The sequence below is a fragment of the Rhinopithecus roxellana genome, chromosome 1 (assembly GCF_007565055.1).
Source record: "Rhinopithecus roxellana isolate Shanxi Qingling chromosome 1, ASM756505v1, whole genome shotgun sequence".
NCBI classification, from domain to species: Eukaryota; Metazoa; Chordata; class Mammalia; order Primates; family Cercopithecidae; genus Rhinopithecus; species Rhinopithecus roxellana.
In genome coordinates, this window is record NC_044549.1 from 56,385,246 (window position 1) to 56,410,053 (window position 24,808).

Consider the following 24,808-nt stretch of genomic DNA (forward strand, 5'->3'; position numbering starts at 1 on the left):
CCCAGCTGCTTCTGGACACTCCTAGCCTAAGCAGGGTGGCATGCCCAGGTCCTAGGGCCTTCTAGGCGGAGGGGATGGCAGAGCTAAGTCTCGGGTGGAAGAGGATGCCAGCAAGTGGAAATGACTGGGTCGGGGACTGGGGCCCTGGGTTTGGATGAGATGGGTGTGGACCTCAGTCTCAGTTTGGGAAACAGGAGAGGCTGCTCCCTCTCCTTCCTGTCCTCACTGCAGGTGTTAGAAGGGAAGCTACTGAACCTTGAGCCAGTCTTAGAGACCATGATGACCCTTCCTCAGTCCTCCCTTCCCCTCTCCAGCTCTGCCGGGGAGCTGAGCCATGACTGGCAGACTTAGACCTGTTCAGTAAGCTCAGAAGCCTGTTCTTGGTGGACACCCCCAAGATCCACCCACCTGACAAGGGGAAAGCCTCAGAATGACATTGTGTGCACAAGGGTGTGCCTATTGGGTGGCAGCTTGTGTTCTGCCATGCTGTGGCCCTGCGGGCTCCCTCTCCCTTCACAGAAGTCTGCCAGACCAGGTTTTCCTTCCTCAGGGGTAGCAAGAACATTTGATTCCTGCCCCCTTGGGCAGGAGCCAGGCTGCACTTGCACCCTTGCTCATTAATGTGCCTGGCCTGTGTGTGCTCTTCTATGTGCCAGTGGCCAGGTGGGGTTATGCACAAGTGTGCATGCTTCACACACCAACCAGGGAGGGGGTCTGCAGGATCTGGATGTAACGCCACCCCACATGTCAAGGGTGCTGGGGAAGCATGCACATTGCCTGCTGCAGCCAGATGCCTGAGGGCTGCACTGTGTTGTGTGTGGGTGTGTACACACAGCATGCTTATGAGTGCAGAGGGTGGCCCCTCAGCCCAGCCAAGGAGTTAGGGAGTAAGAGGAAGGAGAGGAAGCCCCAGCTCTGGTACCTGTCAGGATCTGGGATCAGCCCTGCCTTGCTCCAGGTCTTACAGATTGAGGCTGGGCACCCTTAGGCGGTGGTGGGCTGTGCTGGGCCAGGGGGCCCTAGCCTGAACCCAACCCTGCAGGACAGGCTGGGCAGGGCTCCCACACCTGCACCTGACCCAGTTCCAGGCCCAAGCTAGGGGATGGTGGGGGGAGGCTTAATTACATCCATGAATCATTCTCAAATAGCTCCTGTCCAGTCAGACTCAGGATGGTGATGTCCACCCAGAGCTGAGAGCTAGGGGTTCCTGGAGCCTCCTGGAGCCTCTGTTGCACATAAAAGCAGCAGAGGGGCCGGGCAAGGTGGTTCACGCCTGTAATCACTTTGGGAGGCTGAGGCGGGTGTATCACGAGGTCAGGAGATTGAGACCACCGTGAAATCGTCTCTACTAAAATACAAAAAATCAGCCACGCATGGTGGTGTGCACCTATAGTCCCAGCTACTCGGGAGGCTGAGGCAGGAGAATGGCGTGAACTAGGGAGGCAGAGCTTGCAGTGAGCCAAGATTGCACCACTGTACTCCAGCCTGGGCGACAGGGGCTTTTTTCAAAAAAAAAAAAAAAAAAGCAGCAGAGGACTTGAGCAGGCACCCCCCTAGCCCCTCCTCTCTTGGCCACCTGCCTCGGCCTATCTCAGCACCCATGGGCAGAGCAGAACCAACTCCTCTAGACCTGGCAGCTCCATCCCACCTTATCTTGCCCCCTCAGCCTCCTCTAGCCCCCTTGTGGCTGCTGCAGACTCCTCCAGCTCCTCTTTCCAGCACCCTCTAGGCCTCACTTTTCCTCTGGTTGTCTTCTCCTGCCTCTCCCTGTCTGTCTCCTCTCTCCTCAGGGCACTGGGAGGCATTCTAAGGCCCAGCTCACTCCAGGGCTGGACCCCAACCTTGTACCTGCAAGCTGGGACCCAATTCTACAGCACCGGAGCAGTGATGGGGCAGCAGTTGCCAGCAGCAGCCCAGTCCAGCAATGGCTTTGAATCTCAGTTTGTTCTTTTTTTTTTTTTTTTTTTTTTTTTTGAGGCGGAGTCTTGCTCTGTCACCCAGGCTGGAGTGCAGTGGCCGGATCTCAGCTCACTGCAAGCTCCGCCTCCCGGGTTCCCGCCATTCTCCTGCCTCAGCCTCCCAAGTAGCTGGGACTACAGGCGCCCGCCTCGTCGCCCGGCTAGTTTTTTGTATTTTTAGTAGAGACGGGGTTACACTGTGTTCGCCAGGATGGTCTCGATCTCCTGACCTTGTGATCCGCCCGTCTCGGCCTCCCAAAGTGCTGGGATTACAGGCTTGAGCCACCGCGCCCGGCCTCAGTTTGTTCTTTAAACGGGATGGCAGTGGGGCTTGGACTAAGCAGGATGGGAGGGCCCTGCCCCTGGCTCATGCCTTCTGCTGGAAAGTTCTTTCTGGCTGGGTGTGGGCCACCCCATACGGTTCGCACCTTAACCCAAGTCCATGAGTCCACCTCCCTCTTGCCACCTTCTGGGAGGCTGGGGTGAGGGACTGCAGGCATCCCCTGCTTCCATCTGGGAGCCCTGGACAAGCTGGGCTCCAGCTCCCCGTGGGCTGTAGGGACAGAAGCTGAGGGCCTAATGCTCTAGCAATAGTGCTTCTGTGAGTCAATAAGCACGTGGTGGGGAAAGGGAGTATGAGAGGCAGAAATGCACTTTATCGACCGCAGAAACTATTTACCTGGGTCAGAAAGAATTGCTAAGAGAGGGAAGTGCCTACTGTGCACAGGGTCAGCCTGGCTCTTGCCCCGTTGGGTGCTGAGGGGATGAATTCCCCATCTAGCCAGTGGGGGTCTCTGGGGGTCAGAGACCCTCAGGAACTTGCAAGGCAGGCAGACGGCACCTGCCTGACTCCACAGAAAGTTTCAAGGCCGAAGTTCTAGCCAGGTCTCCTTGAGTCCCAGAGACGTGGAGAGAGGCCCTGGGAACCTCCAGTACCTCAGGACTTGGTGGGGTATCTCCTCCCTACCACCACCTACACCAGCCTGGCTGGAAAGATGATGGAGTGCTGCCACCTGGTGGCTGTCAACAGCACAGTACCCTCCTCCAGTGTCTGGCCTGGGGGCAATCTTCCCCCACACCCCACCTGTCCCTGAGGGCATTCATTCCTCTGGAATCAGGGTGGCTGGGCTCCTGGCACCCTTGAGACCCCCAGCCAGACTATGCATGCCTGGGGAGCTTAGCTCAGGCCGGGGTGCTCATCTGGGCTTTGAAACTTGTTTGATGCACAGCCATGACAGCTGCTCCTGGATAGCCCTCAAAGCCTTGCACATTGTAGCAGCTGCCCCAGCCAAGGGCAGTCTGGACTTGGGAATCCTTGGAGGCTCCTTCTAGTTCAGTAAGAGCACCTTTCAAATTCAAGATTTGGGTTCCCCTGATTGAGAGGATTGCACTACTCTCACAGCACCCCAACATCACACAGGGCTGAGGAATGGTGGCCCTGTGGGCAGCACGCAGCACATTTAACTGGGCTTGGGACTGGAGTAAACCTTCATGGGCCCGTCAGGGGGATGCATGGGATCCTAGTGCTTCCAAACCAGAAGGATCACCCAAATATGGTCTTCCAGGATACCTGGGCCCAAGATAACAGCCTGTCGAACCTCAAGGACTGGGGCCATCAATTTAGATGCAGGGTGAAGGCTGCAGTCACCTGGCTAGGTATGCTGGTAACAGGTAAGGCTAGAGGAGGGAGCCTCCATCTCTGAGGAGCTGGCTCATACCCTCACGTTCACAGGAACCCTCAGCTTCATGTTCATAGGAAAGGTCATGCTGGTGTTGACAACAGATGCTGTGGGCCACAGCACACATGGGAGAGCCTTGAGCAGCTTCGAAAGGTAACTCTAGGCACCAGCAGTGTGGGACAGGTTCAAGTGCCCTTCCGGCCACTGGGAAGTCAATCTGAGGCTGCTAGAGGGCTGGCTCCTGTTAATGCCTGGCCGTGGCTCCCCTAGGGAAGACGCTTCCACCCAGCCTTTGCTGAGCTGGGTGCACATAATTAAGAGCTTCCCAGATCCTATTCTGGGGATGCTCACCTGGAAGTGCTTTCCAGGCCGGATGTCAAAAGGGTCTAATTAGGGTACTCAGGACTGCTGCTCAGGTGTGAGAACACCAGCATCTCCCTGATGCCGCAAGGGCTCTGGAGGTGAGGCCAGTTTCTTATCCAACTTTGGCAGATCTGATCTGTGACACACTCTCCACCCCAGCTCTGGGAGCTTGGGCCCTCATTTGTGAGGTTCCCAAGCCTTCCTCTGCAGAAACCCAGGCTTGGGGCTTCTGCATTTGCCTCCACCTCTCCCTAGCCAGAGCTGTGATTAGGCTCAGCTTCTCCAAGGCATTACCCTACAGGCCAGGGTGAGGACCTCCTGAATATTTTCTATTTCTTAAGGCCCTGCCTGAAAAGAGGAAAACGTGACCATCCACAAAAGCAAGTCTAGCTTCAAAAGCAAACTGCAGAGAAAAGGCCACCCTAACTGCACGCCCAATCTGTGGAGCTCAAGCACTCAGTTTGGCCAGATGGGCAATGTGAGCACCCCATCACATCACCTGGTCCCAAGAACAGCCTGAGATCCAGGCACACTTCCTGACCTGGTCAGGCATGGTCTTCTGGGTCAAAATGATATTCTCTGCCCTGTAAAGGAGTGCTGAGGAGGAAAAATACCCACTCAAAACAGAAAACTCTGCAATGCCCCCAGGACCTCCTTCTCAGCTGAGAAGATGGAGTGGAGTACTACGAGGGGGTAGATGACCTCCTCAGGTCCTCCACTGCAGCAGAAGGTGGACCAGCTATCATTTGTATCACGGCCAAAAGCAGGGGGGATCTGCCCTGCAGAGCAGAGCAGTGACAACTCTACACTCCAGCATGTGTGGAATGAAGTCTGTGCAAACTGGACAGGCACAGGCGCTCATGGTCACTTTGGTCTTAGCAGAAAAGCTACTGTTTCCATGATTTCCATGAAGAGTTTTAAAACATGTTAAACTTTATTTTTTTGAGACGGAGTTTCACTCTTGTTGCCCAGGCTAGAGAGCAACGGCGCGATCTCCAGCTCACCACAACCTCTGCCTCCTGGGTTCAAGTGACTCTCCTGCCTCAGCCTCCTGAGCAGCTGGGATTACAGGCCACCACACCCAGCTAATTTTGTATTGTTAGTAGAGATGGGGTTTCTCCATGTTGGTCAGGGTGGTCTTGAATTCCCAACCTCAGGTGATCCGCCTGCCTCAGCCTTCCAAAGTGCTGGGATTACAGGCGTGATCCACTGCGCCTGGCTAAAACATGTTAAACTCTTGAACTTAAAAATCTGAACATGTCAAGACCAGCCTGGGCAACAGAGTGAGGCCCCATATCTGCAAACATTAAAAAATTAGCCTGCATGGTGGTGTGTGCTTGTAGTCCCAGCTACTTGGAACACTAAAGCGGGAGGATTGCGTGAGCCCAGAAGGTCGAGGCTGCAGTCTCCCTAGTAGCTGAGATTATAGGCGTACGCCAACACATCTGTCTAATTTTTTTGTATTTTTGATAGAGATGGGGTTTCACCATGTTGGCCAGACCGATCTCAAACTCCTGACTTCAGGCAATCCACCAGCCTTGGCCTCCCAAAGCGCTGGGATTATAGGCGAGTCACCACGCCTGGCCAACCCTGCCTTAAAAAATAATAATAATAATAATAAATAAATAAATAAATAAATAAATAAATAAATCTGAACCTGAATGGGGGCAACAAATAAACCAATTTCATCACCAGGCTTGACTGACTCAGACATGCTTGACCCACCTACCCACCCAAGAATAAAGAGACACAGGACACCCATTTCTCAAGGTATTTCTTTTGTAAAGGAGCCAGATTTGGCAACTAGACTGAAAATCTTCCAAAATTCTGTACAAATGTGTAATATACAAATATACACAAGGCTTTTGCCAATAAAAGACATCACAACAAATGACAGAGGTGGCTTTGGTGTCACATACCACCTACAGCATCTCAAACCCCTAGGAATGTGAGGGGCTGATGGACCACAACATAGGCTACACATGTAAACACGCTACATTACACTATGTACACTGAAGTATAAAAAACCCACTGTCCTCTCCGGTCTGTTCACAAGCCCTCTGGCAGGAAGGAAGGCCATTCACCAGACAACCCACATAAGGGGAACTTTTTTAAGGTGGGAGGGAGAACCCTGCAGAATGAAGTGGTTCACCCTAAGATCTATTAATAGCACAAGGCATGCCCTTAAAGAAACAGACAGTAAGAGCGAATCCAGGAGAAGATGGACCACTTCTTGTGCTCCTTGTCATCTCTCTCTCTCTCTCTCACTCCATCTCAGTGAACCGGGCAAACATGGCTTTCCGGACAGCATCTTTGTAGGAATCGGCACCCGACAAACCATACGCGCTGCCTTTGGCTCCTAGGCCAGCTCCCTTTAGCCGAACTTGAGCCTGGGGAAGCACAGAGACTGTCAGCTGGCAGGTGGGGTATGGGCTGTTCCACCTCTCACCATGCCCACTCCTTACCCAGCAGGACCACCCACCAGGAGACAGAAGAGATGAAACTATATGAAGACAAGGATTTCTCCAGAAGAGGCCAGGAGCAAGTGTAAGGACTGGAGAAATAAAACGGGCTATGGAACACAGGCAGATGAAGCAAATCACCCACCCCTCAATGCTTGCTCAGCAAGCATCCATGCCTAGGAAAGGGTCCCAAAGTACTCCTCTGAAGCGTGGGAAAGGCCTGGTAATTACAGGCACAGATTACACAGGACAGCTCGATGTCAGCAGAACTCACATAAACAGGATGAACATGGTCTACAAGAGTCTGACCTAAGCTGTGCTCCCAGGACAGAGCAGGGGCAATGACGGGTGGAGCTCCTGCCTAGAAAGTCAGTGGGTAGGGGCCTCTGATCCCAAGATATGATGCCTCAATGTGGGCTCTGATCAATTTAAAGATTTCTTATCATGGGTGAAAACCCTACTAAATTTTCTTTTTTTTTTTGAGACAGAGTCTCGCTGTTGCCCAGGCTGGAGTGCAGTGGCGTGATCTCGCCTCACTGCAACCTCCTCCTGCCAGGTTCAAGCAATTCTCCTGCCTCAGCCTCCTGAGTAGCTAGGATTACAGGTAAACGATGGCACGCCCGGCTACTTTTTTGTATTTTAGTAGAGATGGGGTTTCACCGTGTTGCCCAGGCTGGTCTCAAACTCCTGGGCTCAGGCAATCCATCTGCCTTGCTCTCCCAAAGTGCTGGGATTACAGGTGTGAGCTCATGCCTGTAATCTGCCCCTTCATGCTAAAGTAAAGCTGCTCCTGGGTCCCAGGCTCTATGAGTGCTCTGATCTCATCTCTGGAACCAGCCTGTAAGCCTGGCAAACATCAAGGCCTGACCCTACTGCTTACCTCAATGGGAGCTGTAATGCCTTGGCACTTTCGTCCCAAGCCAGAGCCTTCCCGCCAGCCCATGGCCTGCAGCATCTTGTTGCCAATGTTACTGTGGTCAATGCCATCTTTGGTGGGTTGCTCGTAATTCCTGCCAGTGGCAAACACACAGTTACTTAAAACAGCCAGGGCCCCAGCTTACGAACTGGAAAATGTGCACATCACATACACAGTGCCAGCATCAAACTGCTTCTTGCGCTTGGGCTCTGGAGGTTCTGGAATGCCGTACTTCTCCCGTCTTTCTGCAGCTCGGTCTCGGTATTTCATCTATGGGAGAAAAAACACTGCTGGAAATGTTCACAGACCTCAACCTGTAACTGTCTAATGCACCTCTTCAAAACTATCCCCTCAAGTATTTTTTTTTTTTTTTTTTTTGAGACGGAGTCTGGCTCTGTTGCTCAGGCTGGAGTGCAGTTGCCGGATCTCAGCTCACTGCAAGCTCTGCCTCCCGGGTTCCCGCCATTCTCCTGCCTCAGCCTCCTGAGTAGCTGGGACTACAGGCGCCCGCCACCTCGCCCGGCTAGATTTTTGTATTTTTTAGTAGAGACGGGGTTTCACCGTGTTAGCCAGGATGGTCTCGATCTCCTGACCTCGTGATCCGCCCGTCTCGGCCTCCCAAAGTGCTGGGATTACAGGCTTGAGCCACCGCGCCCGGCCTGTTTTTGTATTTTTTTAGTAGAGACGGGGTTTCACCATGTTAGCCAGAATGGTCTCGATCTCCTGACCTAGTGATCCGCCATCTCAGCCTCCCAAAGTGCTGGGATTACAGGCGTTAGCCACTGCGCCCGGCACCCCCTCAAGTATTTTTAAGTCTGGAGAATGCTTTATGAGACTGCTCTGAAATACCAAATTCCCTTGTTCCCCTCATCATACCTAGTCACATCTAAAATGTTAAATTTGTAGATATGAATTGTGTGGAACCAGGGGCAGAACTATGTCTCCAACAAGCAGTTTTATTTAATTAGCCACCCTGTCAAGCTCTTCAACCAGCCCACTGGGCAGTGGGTACAGCCTGCGAAGAGGAAGGCAGAGTTGCCCATTCTCCTCAGCGTTTGGACAGGTATACCTCCAATATTTGGAAAGGCTTATCTCCAACATCAAGGAGGCTTCCAGAGACCTGTTCAGTAGTCCCTGGGGAGGTGGAATCGGGAAGGATGGGGGGAGAAGAAAAGCAAAAGCCTTAACTACAGACACGTCAGAATTATCTCGGGGTGGGAGATTTCTAACCCACTTGCTCACTTCTAACCCACAGGACTGTATTTGCATTTAAATCCCTGCCCACATGGCTGCCAACCTGCCCCAACCACCAGCACTAACTACTTGCCCACTACTGTGTTACAGGCTTCACTTTTTTTTTTTTTTTTTGAGACGGAGTCTCGCTCTGTCGCCCAGGCTGGAGTGCAGTGGCCGGATCTCAGCTCACTGCAAGCTCTGCCTCCCGGGTTTACGCCATTCTCCTGCCTCAGCCTCCTGAGTAGCTGGGACTACAGGCGCTCACCAACTCGCCCGGCTAATTTTTTTTTTTATTTTTTTGGTACAGACGGGGTTTCATCGGGTTAGCCAGGATGGTCTCGATCTCCTGACCTCGTGATCCGCCCGTCTCGGCCTCCCAGAGTGCTGGGATTACAGGCTTGAGCCACCGCGCCCGGCCCAGGCTTCACTTTTGCCTTTGTTCCCAGATCTGCTCACTATGCCCTGCCCACCCTTCCTTTCATATCACCTGCAATAACCTCATGTCTTGCTGTCCCTTGGGATTAATCTGAAGCCCCCTTCATTGCCCATGAAGGCTTCTCCAGCCAGGCCAAACTAGACCACTCTCTCCATAACAAAATCCAATGTATTGAAGCAGCAAGCTCTGACATTCAAGACCTGTGAACAGTCTCGGCAGTGTGCTTCTGCCTTGTGAACCCTTATGATGAAGGGACAACGTGAGGTGCAGAAGGCACACAGAGCCTGGGTCTAGGCTATATGAACTACAATGGTCAGATGACAAGGATGTGACAAATCCTTCTACCCTCCCCCTGGGATCTGGAACTAAAGGCTACAAATAAAACCTAAAGGCGATTATCCCAATATCCTCTTCCTTGTGGCAGTTTCCCATTCACCTCTCTCTCCCTTAGCTCCAAGGCTTCCAGCTCCTGCTCGCTCAGCCTGGATCGTCGGTAGATATCCATGTTTTGCTATATAAAAGATTTGAAAGACACAGTAAGGACTCAGACCATCTTAATTTGAAATGTCATAATATTAGTAACATCTACTGTATTTTAAAAGCCAAAGCCCAAACAATACACAATCACATAAAAACTATAGTCTGATGTGTGTGGAGCTGCCAGACTCCCTCCACCGTCATCGGGAACAGCTTTCTGTAAGGCCATCATTAGACAGCAAGTATATTTGGAACTGTCAGGACTGTTAGGGCACTCAAATTGTCTCACTGCCTCCTCTCGCCCCCTTAGATCAGCTCAGAGAAGCATGGCCACCTTGTGAAGGTCTGAGAGTTGCTGGTGCCTAACTAGGGCATCTTTGTTCGGGAACTGGCGCCGGCAGAGCAGACAGGCCATCTTCTTCCAGTCAGCTAGCTTCTCTTCCTCACTCTCAAGTCTTTCCACCAGCTCCTCCTCATTGTCACTGTCACCACTGTAAGCAGCAACCAGACCCCTCTGGGGACAAAAGGAAGGCAGGTCACTGGAAATGTACAATAGAAAGATGGCGATGGCTATGTACCTGGATAAAGTAATGCCTCATCCGAAATGTTAACAAATCCTCATTACTGTATGTCACGCTTTAGTAGTGAATCACATTTTGTCAACTGCGTGCAGTAGTCAGGTCCTTGAGAGTGCTAGCCTGACAGCCTCTTGGTACCAACCTTCTTGGAGTCTAAGAAATGGATTCCTGGGTGACTACCTTCTTTTTCTTTTGAGATGGAGTCTCGCTCTTTTGCCCAGGCTGGAGTGCAGTGGCGTAATCTCGGCTCACTGCAACCTCCATCTCCCAAGTTCAAGTGATTGAAGTGTCTCAGCCTCCAAGTAGCTGGGATTACAGGCGCCTGCCACCACCCCTGGCTAATTTTTTGCATTTTTAGTAGAGATGGGGTTTCACCACGTTGGTCAGGCTGGTTTCGAGCTCCTGACCTCAAATGATCCGCCTGCCTTGGCCTCCCAAAGTGCTGGGATCACAGGTGTGAGCCACCGCGCCCAGCCTCTTTTTTTAAATAAGACAGGGTCTTGCTCACTGCCCAGGCTGGAGTGCAATGGTATGATCCCCCAAAAGTGCAGTGGCTCACTGCAGCCTTGATCACCTGGGCTCAAGCAATTCTTTTTTTTTTTTTTTTTTTTTGAGACGGAGTCTCGCTCTGTCGCCCAGGCTGGAGTGCAGTGGCCAGATCTCAGCTCACTGCAAGCTCCGCCTCCCGCGTTCCCGCCATTCTCCTGCCTCAGCTTCCCGAGTAGCTGGGACTACAGGCGCCGCCACCTCGCCCAGCTAATTTTTTGTATTTTTAGTAGAAACGGGGTTTCACCATGTTAGCCAGGATGGTCTCGATCTCCTGACCTCATGATCCGCCCGCCTCGGCCTCCCAAAGTGCTGGGATTACAGGCTTGAGCCACCGCGCCCGGCTCAAGCAATTCTCTTACCTCAGCCTCCCAAGTAGCTAGGATTACAGATGCATGCCACCACACCCAGTTAATTTGTTTCTAATTTTTAGTATAGACGAGTCTTGCAATGTTGCCTAGAATGAGTGACTATTTTCAAACCACTGACCACACATAAAAATCCCAAATACAACATATCAGAATAATAGCCCACCCAGACCAGTATCTATCTAGTAAAACAAGCTTTTTCTTGTCTTAATTTTCTCTTTCTAAACCATTAAAACTCTCTACTCACAGATGCAATGAAACTTAATTAACTGAGCTTAGGAATTGAAGCTTCTTTTGTCGCTCCATCTCATCTGCTGTCACAGAAAACAAAGCCCCGAACATGGAATCTATGTGCAGAAACTGCTCCAATACCCACCAACAGCAATCACATTCAGTTTTAAGTAGGAATCTCATTAGCCAAGATGCAGCTGAGCCTTAAAGTGAAACACAAACCACAGAAACGGTCTTTAAAACACTGGTGGTACTCCCTTACTTTGAGGGGATTCTCCTCATCTCCGTTTCGCACCAATTCTGGGATGAGCTGCTGCCTTTCAGCTAAGGCTCCCTGGGAAACAGAGGACAAGCCATGAGCCTCAAGTTTTAGGTAAGTTCCCATCATGACATACTGGCTATGCCTGCTATTACCTTCTTCTCAAAGAGAGCAAAACCAGCGTCTGCTGCAGCAGATTCTCTCCTTTCTTCTTCCCTCAAGGAACTGACAGGCTGAAAGCTATTTTTAAAGTTTTCTTTCTGCTTATTCAAACTCTTAGCCCAGCGTTCCATGTCTTTGGCGATCTAACGTCAAACAACAAACACCAACGAAAACACATTTAGTCCCCTGTGCCAAGAGAATGAGCCATTAAGGATCTTATCTCAACTATATACCCTGTTACTCTTACTTCCACCTACAAATATTTCCATTAGATGCTATCACATATAACCAAAGTCATTCATAAATACTGCTTGAAAAGCTTTGAGATTTCCAGGGCTTTTTTCCCTAAGTACACAGGCTAACTGACAGTCAAGATATGGTAACAATAAAAAACTGCAAAATGCTCTAAGAACTTAGTATGAATAAAACGTGGAGCCCAATTTTTAAAAATCCAAGTAATACTGACATAAATGCTACAACCCCCAAACCAAGAGTTCAGCCCACTACCTCAATGAGAGAAAGATGGGTCATGTTCTGACCTGCTGGGCTGTTTTGCTCTTGGGTTTCTCCTTCTTCTCTTTCCCCTCTTTTGCAGGAGGCAGGCCTGTCTGCTGGTGGGAGCTAGACTCTGCAGCTGGCACGTAGGTCTCCTTCTCTCCATCCCAGTAAAGGTACTGCTGGGTTAAGGAATTATAGTAGTACTAGAAAACAACAAAGAAAAAACAATTAATGCAGACTTTCCGCTACGTCAGTCGATTAAATAAATATTTCGTTAAAAAAAAAAGATCCCAGAAAGGACCCTTGGCACACCTTGGTATAAGTAAACATGATGAACCACCTAGTGAAGAGGTGTGACACTGCTAGAATAAAAATAGAATATGGTTTATTTAAAAAGTTTAGTTCCCAGCCAGGCGCAGTGGCTCATGCCTGTAATCCTAGCACTTTGGGAGGTGGTGGTGGGAGGATCACCTGAGGTCAGGAGTTCGAGACCAGCCTGGCCAACATGGTGAAAACTCATTTCTACTAAAAATACAAAAATCAGCTGGGTATGACGGCACGCCTGTAATCCCAGCTACTCAGGAGGCTGAGGCAAGAGAATAGCTTGAACCTGGGAGATGGGGGTGGCAGTGAGCCAAGATCGCACCACTGCACTCCAGCCTGGGCAACAGAGTAAGACTCCGTCTCAAAAAAATAAAAATAAAAAAAGTCTAGTTCCCATTAATCTAATCCCTGGGCCTAACTAGAGGGCACCCAAAGAGCAATTTGTCTCACTCTGTTCCACAGACTGTTTACATAAACCAGGCAGCCAGAACACGTGGGCATGTCATGGAGTTCAGACATCTGCCATGACAACAGCTTATCACTGGGCCCATGCACGTAGAATCCTTTGGATACCAGGCAACCACACACAGGGTATAAACACTAGCTCAGAGGTGGAAGGAGGTGCTGGTGAAGGGACCCAAGCTCAACAGGAATTGCAACAGAGGAGAGGTGTCACATATCCTCTTCCTCTCCTTTATTTTCCAGTCGCTCACTCTATCTACTCAACAGAGACCCAGGAGACAGTGTCTGTCTCTTCTGGGTAAGGTGGAGTGGCTAACAGACACAACTTCTAAGGCCACCAAAGAGAACTGACAGGGAAATAAATGGCCAGGCTTCACAAATGAGAGAAGTGGAAGAGGCATGCAGAGGCTTGGCCTGCTTAGGTAGGTCGCACATGCTTCACACTTCACTCTCTCAGAAACCATAACCTATCAAGTTCCTGTTAAAAATACTTATTTTACTGTTCTATATATACAGCTCCCGCTCATAAATATTTATGGGGTATTCAAGTTGTTTTTCCCTTTTAAAAGTTATATATGCCACCAAAAATAAAACATCACTCCATACATCTGCTAAATTCTACCCTCAAGAATACACAGGGAGCCAAAGGATGCAGGACACAAAAGGTCATCTATTGTCTGACTCCACTTATATGAAATGTCAAGGACAGACGGCTGGGTGCGGTAGCTCATGCCTGTAATCCCGGCACTCTGGGGGCCGAGGTAGGTGGATCACGTAAGGTCAGGAGTTCGAGACTAGCCTGGCAAACAAGGCGAAACCCTGTATCGACTACAAAAATTAGCTGGGTGTGGTGGGCGCTTGTAATCCCAGCTACCAGCTACTCAGGAGATTGAGGCAGGAACACTGCTTGAACCCAGGAGGCGGAGGCTGCAGTAAGCCAAGTTTGTGCCACAAAAAAAAAAAAAAAAAAAAAAGGAAATCCATAGAGACAGAGAGTAGATTAGTAGTTACAGGAGGGGAGCACAGAATGGGGAGTGTTTAACAGGTACAGGGTTTCTTCTTGGAGTGATGAAAATGTTCTGAGATTACACAGTGGTAACAGTTACACAACACTGTGAATATACTAAGAGCCACTGATTTGTACACTCTAAAAAGTTAAAATAGTGAATTTAATAGGGAGAAAAAGTACGATTTAAAATTTCTAGCTGGGTCTTTCCATAAATTGTAACTTGATAAAACAATCTATGGCAACAGAAATCAAAATAGTGGTTATTGAAGACAGAGGTTACTGACCAGCAACGGGCATGGGGATTAGGCGGGCTGGGAATAAGTGGGTGGTATATGTACACATGTAATATACTAATGTATATACATGTAAACATTCAAAGAATTGCACATTTCTGTTTTGTGTATTTTTCTGTGTGTATACTATACCTCAAAACATTTTTTAACCCTAAAATTAAAACTTACAATCTCCAAATAAAAACTACATTTTGGTGGCTTTGAAGAAGTTAAAACTAATTTGAGTCATATATTCTTCTGCAGGAAATATTTCATTTTAAGCCTCATAAATGCACTAAGCAAAACTAAAATACTTCTAGTGAAACTGAAGAGGAAAGCAGCACATTTACTTGCGAGTTGGGGTCATAATAGAGCCCTGTTGTCGGATCATAGTAATATCCTGAAGATTCATCATACTGGTAAGTGGACGTGTCAGGTACTGCTGCAAAAACAAAATCCAGCATATAGTCATTCCAGGTAAGAAAATGGCTTTATTTCAAATTCTAAGCCAGTGAGATGCAGCAGGCCTAATGTTTCTTCTCTGTCTCACATCCCCAAGTGTCCCTCTGACACCCGCAAAGGGAGAACTCTCATTAAACAAAGACAACAACTAGGACCTTCCAACTGTCAACAGCCCCATGAGGTTTGGCTTACCATATTTGGTACCAGGAACTACACCAGTAGGGGAAGCGGCTGGGGCCTGTGTACTTGTGCTAGTGCTAGGCTGTGCTTCCTCAGTCTGGAAAGAACAGCAGCTTCAATATAATTTCAACTGTAAAGCCTTTTAAGAGAGCTAAATCACTGCAATCATCCAGAAGGAAGGGCTCCCCTGACAGACACATTGTAGCAATAATCTAAGGCAATCCCTCAGCAAAACACATGTTGACAACTTTCCTGGTTTTTCAAGACGGAGTCTTGCTCTGTTGTCCAAACTGGACTGCAGTGGCGCAATCTTGGCTCACTGCAACCTCCGTCTCCGGGGTTCAAGCAATTCTCCTGCCTCAGCCTCCCGAGTAGCTGGGATTACAGGCGTGTGCCACCACGCCCAGCTAATTTTTGTATTTTTAGTAGAGACGGGGTTTCACCACGTTGGCCAGGCTGGTCTTGAACTCCTGACTCTGTGATCCGCCCGCCTTGGCCTCCCAAAGTGCTGGGATTACAGGCGTGAGCCACCGCGCCCAGCGACAACTTACTTTTTTTTTTTTTTTTGAGACGGAGTCTCGCTCTGTTGCCCAGGCTGGAGTGCAGTGGCACCATCTTGGCTCACTGCAAGCTCTGCCTCCCAGGTTCATGCCATTCTCCTGCCTCAGCCTCCCGAGTAGCTGGGACTACAGGCGCCTGCCACCACGCCCGGCTAATGTTTTTTTTATTTTTTGTAGAGACGGGGTTTCACCACGTTAGCCAGGATGGTCTCGATCTCCTAACCTTGTGATCCACCCGCCTCGGCCTCCCAAAGTGCTGGGATTACAGGCGCAAGCTACCGTGCCCGGCCCCGGCGACAGCTTTCTAAAGGTCAAGTTGAAGCATGCATACAGTATAAATACACAGTTGAAATTTTATATTTAAAATATATATGCACATATATATCATAAAGTTAATACTTTAAGCCAACTGAAAGAAATAAGGTTGAAGTGTGTATTACTCAATCCTGGCTCATATAACAGGAAAGGGTAATACTTGTACAGCAAAACAAAATTTCCCCATCAGCCACGAGTTCTGTATACAGGACAACAGGATTACCGGAGAGCCAGGTGGATTGGCGGTTTGATTATACAGCTGAGGACTCTGGGACACTACAGCCGCTGAGGTGGTGGTCACTGCTGTGCCTGATGATAAACACAAGGGTTAGGGAAAGCCAAGGCACTGAACGCCAACACAAACATCTTTATTTGTAATGCCCAATCTAGCCTTCTTCTGTCATTGTATGTCAGATTTTCATAAGCTAATTCCCACCAAGTACCCTGGAATCTATAATATTATCATTTTCTTATAATTCTACTAGATGTGATACACAAAGTTAAGGATTCTGTATCATGGCTAAGAAAAGAGAAGAGGCCGGGCGCGGTGGCTCACACCTGTAATCCCAGCAATTTGGGAGGCTGAGGTGAGCGGATCACGAAGTCAGGAGATCGAGACCATCCTGGCTAACATGGTGAAACCCCGTTTCTACTAAAAATACAAAAAATTAGCCAGGTGTGGTGGCAGGCGCCTGTAGTTGCTACTCGGGAGGCTGAGGCAGGAGAATGGCGTGGACCCGGGAGGTGGAGCTTGCAGTGAGCCGAGATCACACCACTGCACTCCAGCCTGGGCGACAGAGTGAGACTCTGTCTCAAAAAAAAAAAAAAAAAAAAAAAAAAAAAAAAAAAAAGGAGAAGAAAGGATCTATATCTGCTTTGGGGTTGAGAAAGATTTAACTCACAAGTCTTCTAAAATCCTGATACAAAAATTAAAGCCAAGGCTTCTTAGAGTGGCTCTTCTGATTGATGCCTGAGCACCAGACTCCAGGGCCACATCCTCTCTGCTCACCTGAACTTGTGGGCACCCATGACTCCTAACACAGAGAAGGGAAATACAGAGTTGAATTCCAAGAATTTAAACTCATCACAACATGGTCTCTAAGACCTTGTATTAACTCTTGGTGTACACATATAACCGTAATCTTCCCCAGAACCTTGGGTACATGACGACAGCCCTGAATATGCCCCCTACATTCTTCTTTTTTTTTTTTCCCCCTGAGATGGAGTCTCACTCTGTCGCCCAGGCCGGAGTGCAGTGGTGCAATTTCAGCTTACTGCAATCTCTGCCGCTTGGGTTCAAGCAATTCTCTCGTCTCAGCCTCCCGAGTAGCTGGGATTATAGGCGCCTGCCACCGTGCCTGGCTAATTTTTGTAGTTTTAGTTGAGATGGGGTTTCACCATGTTGGCTAGGCTGGTCTTGAACTCCTGACCTCGTGATCCACCTGCCTTGGCCTCCCAAAGTGCTAGGATCACCGGAGTGAGCCACCGTGCCCGGCCATGCCCCCTACAATCTTACAGAAAAATGGGCTTGTAGCTTTTGGTCCAGTTAGGACATTTAATCGTATTTCTTCAACCATAAGTGCTTAAACAAAAGTTAAAAGGGAGATGAAGTTTACTACCTGATGCAGATGATGCATCAGATTCCAATCCTCCAGCTTGTTGTTGATAAAACTGCTGATAATCCTGTGAGTACTGAAGAAAAGTCCACCATTAAAGCTGCTATTCTCAGACACACTCTGAAAGACTATAAGGTGGATGCTGCTAAAATCTACCTACCTGGGCATATTGGGCATAGCCATCTTGACCTGGCTGCAGATAACTGTAGTCAACACTGCCTCCTTCACCACTTTGAGACTACAAAATGTCAAAGTGAGACAAAGACAAATTTAGTGGGCATTAAAGAAAAAAATTCAGAAGTCCCTAAAAATAAGCTCGTATTGCTGGGCGCAGTGGCTCATGACTATAATCCCCAGCAGTTTGGGAGGCTTAGGTGGGTGGACCACCTGAGGTCAGGAGTTCAAGACTGGCCTGGCCAACGTGGTGAAATCCTGTATCTACTAAAATACAAAAATTAGCCAGGTGTGGTGGCAGGGGCCTGTAGTCCCAGGTACTCAAGAGGCTGAGACAGAAGAATTGCTTGAACCTGGAAGGTGGAGCTTGTGGGTGAGCCAAGATCACACCATTGCACTCCAGCCTGGGTGACAAGAGTGATACTCCGTCTTGAAAAAAAAAAATAGGCCGGGCACGGTGGCTCAAGCCTGTAATCCCAGCACTTTGGGAGGCCGAGACGGGCGGATCACGAGGTCAGGAGATCGAGACCATCCTGGCTAACACGGTGAAACCCCGTCTCTACTAAAAAAATACAAAAATCTAGCCGGGCGAGGTGGCGGGCGCCTGTAGTCCCAGCTACTCGGGAGGCTGAGGCAGGAGAATGGCGTAAACCCGGGAGGCGGAGCTTGCAGTGAGCTGAGATCTGGCCACTGCACTCCAGCCTGGGCGACAGAGCGAGACTCCGTCTCAAAAAAATAAATAAATAATAATAAATAAAATAAAATAAAATAAATAAATAAATAAATAAATAAAAAATAAATAAATAAAAGAGAGCGCGTATCGCGAGTACCACCACAGGAGAGGTCATGTCTATGAATCTGGGCACCACCACCACCATACTATCTTGAGCAAAAAGATCCTCGATCTTACCTGAGTAGATGACCACTGAGCAGCAGCAATAGCTGTACTAGCTACAGAGAAGGCGCTGACGCGGTTACCATCTGAGAGGACCAAGTCTCTGAAACCACAAAGATCCAATCATGTGATTCTATCTCAGTATTCCCACAATTAGTGCCCCTACACCACCAAGGAAACTGATTCACTCCACCCTTTGTCAGATCTCAAATGCCAGCAAGGCCACATTTCATAGCAGGAGGGCTCTTCATGGGGAAATTCCTCAGTAAGCAAGTGGCCCTGTAGTATCATTGTTCTATCTTGTAACCTGCCATCTAATAAAGCATTTTTTTCGATGTGCAATTATACCAAAAAAGGGAAATTTACAGTGCTAGAGTTATGCACTATATACATGAAATTATTAGCACACTGTTCTGGAACGAATGCATTATTTCTGGATGGGTTAGCATTATACTGCTGCAGTTTGCAAAGCATGTGTTCTCAACCCATCTGCCATGCTTGCCTTTCTCCTGATCTGAAACCATTTCAGGCAACTTCATCAAGTGATTATAGAGGACAGGAGGGAATAATCACTAAAAGAAGACAAACGTGTCCCTCCTGGCCTTGGCAATCAGGGAAGATCACAGTGTCTCAACATACTTGGGGTACAGGCTTGGCGTTCAGTTAGCACATTGTACAGACGTGCAGATGCAGTAGTTTGAAACAAGGACAATGAAGCCACTCACTTTCTGGCACTTTTGGCAAAATCAACCCCAATAGTTTTGCCATCAATTTTCAAAGGAGGATGGAGACTCTGTAGTATCTGAAGCAGCTGAGAAGCATCCTGAAGGAGAATGTGAAGAAAAATTTTGTAATGTAATTAAAAATCTCTCCCTACCATCTACCCCATTCAAAGAAATAGTTTTCTATCAAAAAAAAAAAAAGTAATTAATTCCTTATTGTGTTTGCAGATATGAAACCTCAAGAAAGGAATATCTCTCTTTCCTCTAAGATGTAAAGGTTTCCCGTATTACCAAAAGAGAAAATGCTAAACCAATCTAAAACAAAGTACATCTAGCACTTTGGGAGGCCGAGGTGAGCAGATCACTTCAAGTCAGGAGTTCGAGACCAGCCTGGCCAACATGGCAAATACCTGTCTCTACTAAAAATACAAAAGTTAGCTGGGTGTAGTGGTGGGGATGTGTAATCCCAGCTACTCAGGAGGCTGAGGGAGGAGAATCGCTTGAACTCTGGAGGGAGAGGTTGCAGTGATCCGAGATGGTGCCACTGTACTCCAGCCTGGGAGACAGAGACTCCATCCCAAAAAAGAACAACAAAAAAACTAAGTACAAAGGACTAAACTGTGGCTCAAAAAATTCTGCCAGTTGCATATACTGAAGTCATCAGTTCTGTAATTTAGCAGTGCAAAAACTGTCATTATGGAGCCTTGCATCTTGGGCTTCAGGAGCCTCAGACATAGTTTCAAAACTGGATGAACCACATTTGCCCCTTAAAGCTCTTTTTTTTTTTTTTGAGACAGAGTCTCGCTCTGTCGCCCAGGCTGGACTGCAGTGGCCGGATTTCAGCTCACTGCAAGCTCCGCCTCCCGGGTTTACGCCATTCTCCTGCCTCAGCCTCCCAGTAGCTGGGACTACAGGCGCCCGCCACCTCGCCCGGCTAGTTTTTTTGTATTTTTTAGTAGAGACGGGTTTCACCGTGTTAGCCAGGATGGTCTCGATCTCCTGACCTCGCGATCCGCCCGTCTCGGCCTCCCAAAGTGCTGGAATTACAGGCTTGAGCCACTGCGCCCGGCCAGCTGTTTCTTTTAAAAAGGAAAGAATTGATGAGAACCTCACCATTGCAGAAGACAGCTGCACAAATGCGAAGCCTCTGTTCTGCTGGGTCTGTTTGTCTTTTATGAGGCGGATGTTATTGACTGCTAAAGACGCGTAAGGAGACAGTGCTGTCATGATGGAATCCACCACAGTGTGCGGAGCTATGTTCCGAAGAATGATCGCTAGGGGTAAATGAGACAAATGACATACACATGCATTCCCACCACCAATGCACCAATGTTTTCCAAGACAGGGTCAAGTACAAACCAATAAATCCATTTGGGACGTTCCTAGTGTATTTTCTACCCTGACATGGAGAAGATTCTAAAAATCCAATCTTTTAAGGGACAACCCAAAGCTGCTGCTGCTCCTTAAAAAAGGGTAGGAGAAGAGAAATTTCCAACTGAGGTCAATTTTTTTTTTTTTTTTTTGAGACGGAGTCTCGCTCTGTTGCCCAGGCTGAAGTGCAGTGGTGCAATCTCAGCTCACTGCAGGCTCCGCCTCCTGGGTTCACCCCATTGTCCTGCCTCAGCCTCCCAAGTAGCTGGGATTACAGGTGCGTGCCATCACATCATCACATCTGGCTAATTTTTTGTACTTTTAGTACAGACAGGGTTTCACCATGTTAGCCAGGATGGTCTCGATTTCCTGACAACTGAGGTCAATTTTTAACATGAAGATCAAAAGATCATGTATGAACTTACTATCACAGTAGTAATCCACAGACTGAACTGACTCTGTGGTTCCAGGAGGCACTTCCTGTTCAGAGTCTAGAAGGGAAAGTGACCCAATTAAAGACAAACAACTAATGTATTTTCACCAAAGAAATACATTAAAAACCCCACAAGTTTTTATTTTAACCAAACAAAACAATCATTTTTTAATTAAAAAAAATTTTTTTTTATTATTTTTTTTTTGAGACGGAGTCTCGCTCTGTTGCCCAGGCTAGAGTGCAGTGGCCAGATCTCAGCTCATTGCAAGTTCTGCCTCCTGGGTTTACGCCATTCTCCTGCCTCAGCCTCCCGAGTAGCTGGGACTACAGGTGCCCGCCACCTCGCCCAGCTAGTTTTTTTGTATTTTTTTAGTACAGACAGGGTTTCACCATGTTAACCAGGATGGTCTCGATCTCCCGACCGCGTGATCCGCCCGTCTTAGCCTCCCAAAGTGCTGGGATTACAAGCTTGAGCCACCGTGCCCGGCCCATTTTTTTTCTTTTTTAAGCATTTGTGCCTATAGTAAAACCTCATTAATTGTCACATGGTTAACACAGAATGCAAACTTTGGGCCACAGTGGGACTGACACTACCCTGCACTAAAGAAAGGCAGATCCAGAATGCAAACCAGGTGAGCAGACTTAATTCTAGAAAACAAAAGAACTTTTTGTGCTCTCACAATCATGAGCAGCATTACCTAACCTAAGGGTAAAGATTTAAAGAAATCAGACAAGTTGTTTAAGTACACTAAAATCTATACTTTTCCTCAAGCTCACAGTTAACAACCCTATCTGTCAGATTTTTGTTTTGGTTTTTGGGAGGCAGGGTCTTGTTTGGTGCCCAGGCTGGAGTGCACTGGTATGACCATAGCTCACTGCAGCCTTCAACTCCTGGACTCAAGCAATCCTCTCACCTAAGCCTCCTGAGTAGCTAGGACTACAAGTGTGTGCCACCACACCCAGATAATTTAAAATTTCTTTTTTTTTTTTGTAGAGGCAGGGTCTTGCTATCTCTTGCCAGGCTGGTATTGAACTAGTATCTCAAGTGATCTTCCCACCTTGGCCTTGCAAAGTGGTGGGGTTACATTGAGCCACCGCTTCCTGTCCCAGTTAGTCAGGTTTTAATGCATATTGCAAACAGCTGAATCCAGTCTTACCAAACTTGTCTGCTCCACATCGGAAGCATTTTAGTCTTTTCCTGAAATTGTTAAGGCAGCACTGAAAAAAAAAGTTTTATCTGTAATTATTTCTCACATTAGGCCAGGCTTTCTAGTAACAATAACAGTGGGGCCACGGGGTAGGTCCCAGTAACTAACAGAAAAGCAGAAAGTCTCGTGTAGCTGAGACATGGGGACATAATCTAAAAATTCAGAATGTAACACTGTTAAAATCTCCCAAGAAAAACAAAATTAGTTGTATGCTGAAGAAGAATCCCATTATTATCAAGCCGAGGAAAGGGTTCAGTTAATTTGAAAACTCTACAGCAAGCCACTGGTGAAGTTCTTCCTTGTATCAACAGAGCACTATACATCCCATCCTACAAAAACAAACACAAGGTAAACTAACCACTGTCTAGTCCCCCACTGGACAGGGGACAGAGTTTGAGCACTCTCAAAATATCAGTGTCAACATTCAAGTTCAAAATGGTAAACCTTACATAACTTTAGCAGGGTTCTCAACTATTTTGGTTAATACAGTTAAGAGACTATGCCAAAAACTGAGAGCTCTAGAATTCAATACACAGTAACATGACACATACCTAAAATCTTAATCACTGGGCTTAGAACCTGCATCTTTTTTGTTGTCTTTTTTGTTTTTTTGAGACAGAGTCTCACTCTGTCACCCAGGCTAGAGTGCAGTGGCGCGATCTTGGCTCATTGCATCCTCTGCCTTCCATGTTCGAGAGATTCTCCTGCCTCAGCCTCCAAGTAGCTGGGATTACAGGCACGCACCATGATGCCTGGCTAATTTTTGTATTTTCAGTAGAGACAGGGTTTTGCCATGTTGGCCACGCTGGTCTAGAACTCCTGGCCTCAAGCAATCCACCTGCCTTGGCTTCCCAAAGTGCTGGAATTACAGGCGTGAGCCACTATGCCCGGCAGAACATGCATCTTAATAAACGAAACCTCTAGTTCTATCATCTAATACCAGTGTAGGAGGACCCACGGAAAGTTACAAACCATGAATATTACTGGTGACTGAGTACTAATTTCCTTGTTTGGACAGTCAAATAAATAAACAGAAAAAACAGCAATATCCTAAAGGAGTTTTGTCTATTTGGGAAGAACATATGCTTACCTTGTTACAAAGCCAATCTTCAAACTTAGGTCTGGGATTGCTATAATGCATTGCAATGTGCTTTCCTTGAATCACCAACTTTTTCTGTAAGAAAAGAAGTAATTAGTTATTCCCATTGTGAGGAACATGTGTCCATTTTCCCAGGGCAGAGCACACTTCGGAAAAATCAGTGCTCTGGAATTAAATGGACAACATACGGGGAGGACCAACCACCGCCACCTATACTCTGCCCATCCAATCCTTCAGATAGGCAGTAAGAGAATGGGATGCGGAGTAAAGGTAAACGGAGTCAGGGAGTGCTGAGAAAGCTGTCAAACACTAAACGCTGACTTGCACCAGGCGGTGTCTCCAGCAGAGACAGAAGTCCTAACATTCAGCATTGACAGGCTGCCTGAGTGTGACAGTCTACTTCAAAAAGCAGAAGACACAATTCTCTCAGTTCTGAGATTGTCTCCTACTTTTGCCCTTAGCATGGTGTCCTTGGGCTTCGCTTCACCTTTCCCCAGTCCCCCATCCTTATGCAAAGTAAAAGCCTTTACATTTCTCCTTCACCAACCCCACTCCCCGACCTTCTGCTTCAAGATGTGTCCTTTGGGGGGAAAGGGAGGGGAACTCATTTTTAAAGGGAATCTGGTTACAATTCTTTCTCAGGAGGGACTATTCTGAATGCCACCAACTCTAAAACAGCTAAATGAGATTTTTTTTTCCTGTCAACTGCAACCATATCATGTCCTAGGTGACAGACGTGTTTTTCACTAAAATGGATGGTACTCTCTTCAAGGTGAGTAACCAGGAGGCCAGTGAAGTTTCTTCAGGGGGGTAGGAAAAGGTCATAAATGCATATACCTTCTCATCCTTCAAGTCAACCATGTGACTACAAGGACTTAATTTTAAAAGGTCAAAATTCTGAGCGGAATCAGTCTAGCCGAGAGTATACCTAGCACCTACCCCTAAAGAGCCTTCATTTAACAGGAGTATCTTTTCTTTTTCTTGGGGGTGGTGGGATCGAGGGTGAGGGTGGTTTGACACTATCAGAAGAGAAGGCGGTTAGAGATCCAGATTTTAAAAAGGAGTCTAACCCCTCTAAACATACATACTGTTGAGCAATTTGATTCTTGCAAATCCTGGAAGATTTAAGACATGCTGTGAATTTTGTCTCTGCAATATCTAAAGGCAAGACTGCATGTCTGGCCAGGAGAGAAAAAGCTGAAGGGCCATCCACTCACTGTGATATACAGAAGCAAAAATAAAAAAGCTGGGAGATATGTCAATAGATCATCCCACTAGGAGGGATGAGTGCTGGGAGACTCCAAACTACCAGTGAGTCCCTAATCCTACTGGCCTTTTATTTCTGGAGTGAATTTGAACTGTAATATGTCATACAGTAACATAGCTTTGTATACATTAAAATTGTGGAGACTTTTAAATGTCTTACAGGTTTTAGTTCTTAGGAGTTTTAAACTCCTAGGTTAGTCATTCTGACATATCCACTGCATCAAACAATGCTATGTCAAGAAAGCAGACTCACATGAACCTTGTGTATGTT

The 24,808-nt window shown here is 47.7% G+C and overlaps 1 protein-coding gene across 2 annotated transcripts in view; it reads right to left on the reverse strand.

Annotated features, from left to right (window-relative positions):
• Positions 1 to 5,757: 5,757 nt before the first annotated feature.
• RBM5 (RNA binding motif protein 5) overlaps positions 5,758 to 24,808 on the reverse strand; it is a 30,831-nt gene continuing 11,780 nt past the window's right edge. The window contains exons 7-25 of one of the 2 annotated variants that reach the window (XM_010369391.1): positions 23,263 to 23,346; positions 22,122 to 22,182; positions 20,957 to 21,022; positions 20,274 to 20,434; positions 19,164 to 19,261; positions 18,454 to 18,541; positions 17,530 to 17,607; positions 17,373 to 17,445; positions 15,977 to 16,062; positions 14,891 to 14,975; positions 14,587 to 14,678; positions 12,211 to 12,372; positions 11,665 to 11,814; positions 11,513 to 11,584; positions 9,862 to 10,041; positions 9,487 to 9,561; positions 7,551 to 7,648; positions 7,343 to 7,472; positions 5,758 to 6,390 (exon numbers count right to left, since the gene is read on the reverse strand). In XM_010369391.1, the coding sequence (XP_010367693.1) occupies positions 6,265 to 6,390; positions 7,343 to 7,472; positions 7,551 to 7,648; positions 9,487 to 9,561; positions 9,862 to 10,041; positions 11,513 to 11,584; positions 11,665 to 11,814; positions 12,211 to 12,372; positions 14,587 to 14,678; positions 14,891 to 14,975; positions 15,977 to 16,062; positions 17,373 to 17,445; positions 17,530 to 17,607; positions 18,454 to 18,541; positions 19,164 to 19,261; positions 20,274 to 20,434; positions 20,957 to 21,022; positions 22,122 to 22,182; positions 23,263 to 23,346 (1,965 nt within the window). In that variant the 3' untranslated portion in view covers positions 5,758 to 6,264. The remainder of the gene's footprint in view (positions 6,391 to 7,342; positions 7,473 to 7,550; positions 7,649 to 9,486; positions 9,562 to 9,861; positions 10,042 to 11,512; positions 11,585 to 11,664; positions 11,815 to 12,210; positions 12,373 to 14,586; positions 14,679 to 14,890; positions 14,976 to 15,976; positions 16,063 to 17,372; positions 17,446 to 17,529; positions 17,608 to 18,453; positions 18,542 to 19,163; positions 19,262 to 20,273; positions 20,435 to 20,956; positions 21,023 to 22,121; positions 22,183 to 23,262; positions 23,347 to 24,808) is intronic. The other variant, XM_010369400.1, reaches the window with a different exon arrangement.